General features: G+C 65.0%; 1 protein-coding gene across 1 annotated transcript; it reads left to right on the top strand.

Moving 5' to 3' along the window:
• Window positions 1-1,115: 1,115 nt before the first annotated feature.
• CDKN1C (cyclin dependent kinase inhibitor 1C) lies at window positions 1,116-3,674 on the top strand. The gene is made up of 4 exons (XM_082844253.1): window positions 1,116-1,248; window positions 1,429-2,078; window positions 2,609-2,745; window positions 2,841-3,674. Exons 2-3 carry the CDS (start codon window positions 1,439-1,441, stop codon window positions 2,740-2,742), a joined length of 774 nt encoding a protein of 257 aa, XP_082700379.1. The 5' UTR covers window positions 1,116-1,248; window positions 1,429-1,438; the 3' UTR covers window positions 2,743-2,745; window positions 2,841-3,674.
• Window positions 3,675-6,504: the final 2,830 nt, after the last annotated feature.

A 6,504-nucleotide genomic window follows, 5' to 3' on the forward strand; every position in this document is an offset into this window, starting at 1 on the left:
GTGCACAGTCAGGGTCCCAGGCTGGGCAGGGCCAGCCCCACCCTAGTGGAGAAGCCCCCAGCGCCCTGTCCAATAGCCAGCCAGCCAACCCCCGGCCTGGCCAAGCCTGAAGCGGCCGAGCACCCAGTCAGTGACGTAGCTCAGGATGTCACAGGGTGCATAGCTCAGGATGGGCACGGCCCGTTTCCCATCCACTGGGCAGGATGGACGGCCCCAAGGGCTACAGTCTCCAGACCCTGGCTCCAGGCGATTGTGGGCCAGCTCTCAAGGTGTCTGTCACTTCGCCCTTGGAGAAAGAGTGGAGCAGAGCCTCCCTCCCCCGGCCCCCCAAACCCCTCTCCCCGTTCACTCGTGGGCCTTAGGTCTAGCAGGTGTGTTAGGGCTCCAGGTGCGCGGAACCCTGCCAGGCACACAAGCCTCGGGCGCAGCAGGCCGCGCGGGGGCAGCCGAAGACCCTATCTAGCTCCAGCCAGGGACGAGCTGGCCGCGGCGGGTTAAAGGCCCGTCAACTGGCGCGGGAGGCCCAAGGGCGAGCGCGGGCGGCGGGGCTGGGTGCCCCCGGGGGGGCGAGTCGGGCCAGGCCGAACGCCGGTCTTGCCGGGGGTCGTCGCCCGCCGCGCCCGGTAGGGCGCGCCAGCAGGGGTGGGGGGGGGGGCGCCCGCGCCACCGCCGCTGAGCAGCCCCCGCCTGCAGACAAAGGAGCCGGCGGGGGGCGGGAGCGGGGGCGGGGGTGGGGTGGGGGTGGGGTGGGGGTGGGGGGGATGGGGCGAGGGGGCGGGGCGCCGCGGTGTCACGTTACCGCCCGCAGCGCCCTTTAACTCCGGCCCCGCCCCGCGCACCGCCCCCTCCCCCGCCGCTGCGCGCGCCCCGCGCCCCGCCAATCGGCCCTCGCGCCCCGCCCCGCCCTCGGGTGGGTGTGTGCGCAGGGCCAATGGGCGGCGGGCGGGGGCCGGACCGCCGGAGGGGCGGGGGCAGCGCGGCGCCGGCCAATCGCCGCGGTGTTGTTGAAACTGAAAATACTACATTATGCTAATAGCAGCGGGGCCCGTGCGCGGGGGGGTGGGACCCTCGCGTATAAAGGGGCGCGCGAGGACTGGGCGTTCCACAGGCCAAGTGCTCTGCGCTCGGTGGGTGCCAGCCAGGCCAGGGCTAGCCGAGCGAGCGAGGACAGGCACCCGAGGGGGCGCGGCCGCCGGCCGGACGACACAGCGAGCGAGACTCAGGAGCAGTCCACGGCCCGACAGCCAGGTAGCCGCCGCGCCGCCCTCCCAGCGCGTCCCTCTGCAAATGCAGACTCTGGCGCGCGGGGTCTCACTTGCGCCCGGCCTCCGCCCTCCTTTCCTCTCTTCCTCCTCCTCCTCCTCTCCTCTCCTCTCCCGCCGCCCGGCCCGCGCAGCCCCCGGAAAAGTCCGATGCGTATCTCCGCAGCGCGTCGGCAATGGAGCGCCTGGTCGCCCGCCGCACCTTTCCCCTGTTCGCGCGCACCAGCGCTTGCCGCAGCCTCTTCGGGCCCGTGGACCACGAGGAGCTCAGCCGTGAGCTGCAGATGCGCCTAGCCGAGCTGAGCGCCGAGGACCAGCGTCGCTGGGACTACAACTTCCAGCAGGACGTGCCACTGCGGGGCCCCGGGCGCCTGCAGTGGACCGAGGTGGACAGCGACTCCGTGCCCGCCTTCTACCGCGAGACGGTGCAGGTGGGGCGCTGTCGCCTGCTCCTGGCGCCTCGTCCCCGCCCGGACGGCGCGGGCGATAGCCCGCCCTCCGGGCCGCCGGCCGATGAGTCCCTCGACGGCCTCGGGGAGGCGCCGGCGTCGCCGTCCAGCGGCCCGTCCGTAGCGCCTGCCCCGGCCCCGGCCCCGGCGCCGCAGGAGAGCTCTGAGCCGGAGGCGGTCCCGCCGCCGCGCAGCCAGGAGCCCCTGGCCGAGCCGCCGCACTCAGGGATTTCGGGGCGCCCCGCGCCGGGCACTGCCGCCACTGCCACCAACACCAACGCCGCCGCCGCCACTGCCGCCGCCGCTGCCACCACTGCCGCCGCCGGAGGCGCCGCGATCAAGAAGCTGTCCGGGCCTCTCATCTCCGGTGAGTCCTGCGCGGCCCCGCCCCGGCCCGGCCCGGCCCGGCCCTGCTTTGTCCGGCCGGCCGGGCTCCCAGGCCCTCGGGGGCCTCTCTTGGTCCCCGCCTCCTCCGTGGCGTTAAAGGGCCCGCAGCGCGCGGGGCGAGGCAGCGCCCGCACCCCGTCCCCGCCCTGTTGTTGTGCTCCGGAGAGGTTCGCGCGGGAGGGTTGGGAGGGCGCGCTCTGGCCCCCTCCGAGCGCGATCCTCGCCCGGGCCACTGGAGACCCTCCTCGGGCGCGGCCGGGCGCGGCGATCGCGGCGCGGAGGGGGTTAAGCGCGGCGGTAGCCCCGGGGGGCTTGGCCGCGGGACAAGGGGAAATGCTTACACAGCACATTGCGCGGCGACGTAAACAAAGCTGACCCGCCGCGGACCTCGGCGCGGGCGGGGACGGCGCCCCCCCACCGGCCGCCCAGCCGCCCGCGCCTCCTCCCGGCACCCTCTTGGGCTCCCCGGCCGGCCCCGCCCTGACCGGCCGCGCGCGCTGTGGCCCGCAGATTTCTTCGCCAAGCGCAAGAGACCCGCGCCCGAAGCCAAGGCGTCGAACGAGGTTCCCGCGGGATGCGCCGCGCCCGGCGCCGCTCCAGCCGTCGGCTCGGCTGAGCAAACCCCGCGCAAGCGGCTGCGATGAGAGGTGAGCGCGGCAGACGGGGCGGGCGGGGAGGGGCGTCCCGCGGGGTCCCGGCGGCCAGTCTGTCGCCGCTCGCTCACCGCACCTCTCTCCCGCAGCCTCGCGCCCAACGAGCCCCGAGGGAGCCCGCTGGGCAGCGGACAGGAGAGGAGCGCTGGGCCTCGGCTGGGACCGTCCATGTAGCAGCAACCGGCGGCAGCTGCCACGGAGCAGCGTTCGGTTTTGTGTTTAAAGTTTGAAAACTGTGCAATGTATTAATAACGTCTTTTATATCTAAATGTATTCTGCACGAGGAGTACACTGGTCCCAAGGTGTAAAGCTTTAAGAGTCATTTATATAAAATGTTTAATCTCTGCTGAAACTCAGTGCAAAAAAATGAAAAAAGAAAAAAAAAAGGAAAAAAGGAAAAAAACATGTATATTTGTACAAAAAGTTTTTAAAGTTATACTAACTTATATTTTCTATTTATGTCGAGGCGTGGGCCGCTCTGCCACGCGCTAGCTCGGTTATTGGTTATGCCAAAGGCACCTCACTCGCATCTGGTTATCGACAAATGTAAATTTATTTTTTATAGCGGACTCTGGGGGGAGGGGGTCGCTCACAAGCTGTAGCTGCCGTACAAGCCCATCTAGCTTGCAGTCTCTTCGCGCTTTCGCTGTCTCTTTTTACTATTATGATTATTTTAAACTTGAAGACAAATCTGTTAAAAGAAAAAAAAAAAAAGAAAAAAAAAGAAAAAAAAAAGGTTCCTGAGCCGTCTGCACCACTGCCCCGGCTCCTCGTCCGCCGGGTTCTAAATAAAGAGGCCGAATAATGCTGCAACTCAGCTCCGTGTGTGCTTGTACTGCCTCCAGCTTTCCCCTTTGGCACCCCCAAATGTTAGGGAGTTAGAACCCAGGGGGCAGCCCTAAAGGGAGGGAGGGGGGCTTTCTCCTGGCAGGGCTGGCCCACGCCCACCTGCTCCAGGGCCCTAATTTAGGGATGAGCGGCCCCGCCCTCGCTCTGCATTTATCACATCCACACATGCACACACACACACACACGTGTGCAGGGCTGTACACGGAGACCAGGGCTCACTGTTTCCCAGGCTCCAAGGAGACCACCCCAGCTGCCCTGGGCCGAGCCCCAATGGGACTCAGGTGGGCACCTGCGGGGACTGGGCCGGTCGCAGGCCCGAAGAGGGCGAACCTGAGCCTGAAATTCTTCAGGCCCCGCCCAAGGTGGACCCCAACGGCTCCAAAGTCCTCCGCTTCGTGGGCCCCGGTGTCCCCCAGGGTGGGGCCGCAGGACCGCAGATGTGTTCTGGCCTCTTCTCTCGCCCACGGTGGGGGAGGGGCAGCCTGCAGGCCTGCGGGGGAAGAAGGGAGGGGGAGGCCAAGAGGAAGGGCCCAGGGGCAGGTGGGGGTGGGGAGGGATGAGATGCGCCGCAGCTTCGGTGGAAAAACTCGAGGCCGGATCCACCCGGGCACCCACCAGCCTTCTAGTTTCCAAGTGCTCCCTTTTAGTCAAAAGGCGAGGTTTTTTTTTTTTTTTTTATAGCTGACCTATAAACCTCTGAAAATTATGGCTTACAATGGAAAGGGTGGTGTAAAATAGCAAAAACGGACGGCTAGCAGTATTTTTGCTGGTGCCTTGGGCCTGGGGAAGCGGAGCAGTGGTGGTGTATTTTTTTAAGTTAACCGTTTTGGGGCTGGTTGCGACACTGATGTCCCCCACGGTTCAGGGTCAAAGACTCGGCTGAAGCCTCGATTTTGGAGATGCATTTGGACATGCGATTCACTTCCCCTCCCCCGCAGCTGCCTGAAAGGGTGGGGAGGAGGGAAGTGGGACCGGCCCGAGGCCCAGCTGGGGCTGCACGCTGAGAAATACCTCCCCTGGGAAATGAGAGTAGGGGCCCCGCCGCCTTCAGCTCAGCCCGAGCACATCCTGGGAATTAGACCTGCCGAGATCTGACTTCAGGCTCTGCACCTCTCCTCTGGGGAGGGGGCCTCCCCCAGGCCTGCCTGTGTGACCAGGTGGGAGCTCAGCCTGGCTGAGCGGGAGGGAGGAAGATGGCGCGAGCTGGGAGTCCAAGGGCAGCGCATCCTGCTGGAATGACCGTTCACACTGAGGACAGAGTCTGGCTGGGGGTGGGCACGTCCCCACCCCAAACTCAATGCGACCGGGCATCCTACCCGCCCCCCACCCCCTGACCCCGCTCTGCTGCCTACACCCCTAGCCCCCAGCACGGACCTGGGGATGCAACCCCTTGCTACCCAGCTTCTGGGTGTCACTCAGGGTGGCTTTCTCAAAAGCACCAGGGCCGTGTAGGGACGGGAAGGGGACACTAACGTCGTTTCTGGGGCCAGTTTCTCCCCCAGGCAGGAGCTCACAGCAGAGACCCAGAGGTTGCCCTCCATAGGGAAAAAGCACTGGATTTTGAGTCACAGTGTGACCTGGGCAACTTCTTACGGACCAGGCTGGGATGACACAATGTAGGGCCGCTAACCATGAACCAATGATGGGATGATAAAGGGGCAGAGGCTGAGCAGGGACTGCCCCGGGCAGTGGTGGGCAGGGCGCTTTAGCTGGGTGTTTGGGGAAGCCGTGGGATGGGATGTCACCCATAGGGTGAGTGTAGTGGAGCCAGAGGGTCCTGAGAGTAGGAGAGTAGGGCCGAGGGGGCCACTCGGGGGTCTCCCATGGCCCTGGCATGGCCTGCTGGTGCGTGTTGGGCTGGCACATGGTTTAAACATTATTCGTTGTAAGAGTGCCTTTGAGGGTCTGCCTGCAGGGCCTCTCCACGCCCTGGTCTCCCACTGCTCTCCTGGACCTTCCTGATTCTGATGGGCTGGCATCAATCGCTGGACCTTGTCTGCAGGCAGTAGGGAGCCCTTGGGGAGACTGAAGCGGGGTGACAGAAGCTGAGGCAATTTAAGAAAGCATCCTAAGGTTGCCGGGAGGAGAACAAAGGAGGGGCCAGGTAGGGGCTACTGTGGCCGGCCACCCTAGCAGAGGTACCAGGTGGGCAAACGTTCCCAGTGCCTCCAGCACACCAGACACTGCTCTAGGCACCAGAGACACAGCGATGCATGAAACAGACACAATTCCCTGTTAGCAGGAGCTGCCTCTGTGGGGAGAGGTGACATAACCCGGGGCCAGGGGGCTATTGTTTAAAGCCGGCCATGCCAGGAAGCCCCCCTCCCACCCCCCAGCAAGTGCATCTGAGCTTGGCGGAGGTGAGGGGCGCAAGTCTTGAGGATTAACTGGGAGAAGGTAGTTTCAGCAGAGGGAGCAGCCAGTGCAAAGGCCCTGAGGTCTGGAGTGCTCACAGAATAGTGGACCGGAGGGGCCGGAGTGGGAGGTGGGGTGGGGGGATCTGGGAGGTATATTGGGAGGGAGAGCTGATGGGACTTGCTGATGGACTGGTCGGGGTGAGGCATGAGGGGGACTGGAAAGCGGGGAAGCGGGGGAGACCTCTGAGGTTCCTGGTTCCATGTTAGTGTGAATGTGGGCCATTCTCAGAGCTGAGGAAGCCTTCCCAGAGAAGGGGAGAGCCCCTTCTTTTGGACGTAAGTTGTAGTTCAGGCTACCCTGCCCTGATTTCCACTCCCAGCCAGGCCCTGTGGACACCAGGCCAGTCCTGTCCATGAGACATTAGCTTTCCACGTTACAGGTGAGGACAGCAAAGCCACTGGCCCAGGGTCACTCGCTGGCCAAGTACCCAAGTCAGGACATGGCCCACGCTGCTGGCCCAATGGCTCTAGCTGCCCTCCCCCGATG

The sequence above is a fragment of the Leucopleurus acutus genome (assembly GCF_964270905.1).
Source record: "Leucopleurus acutus genome assembly, chromosome: 8".
Lineage (NCBI taxonomy): Eukaryota > Metazoa > Chordata > Mammalia > Artiodactyla > Delphinidae > Leucopleurus > Leucopleurus acutus.

Excerpts from the sequence above, each read along its gene's own strand:
- CDKN1C (XM_082844253.1), top strand. The coding sequence starts at position 1,439 with ATGGAGCGCCTGGTCGCCCGCCGCACCTTTCCCCTGTTCGCGCGCACC. Across the intron at positions 2,079-2,608 it reads GTCCGGGCCTCTCATCTCCG|ATTTCTTCGCCAAGCGCAAG; the intron begins GTGAGTCCTGCG and ends TGTGGCCCGCAG.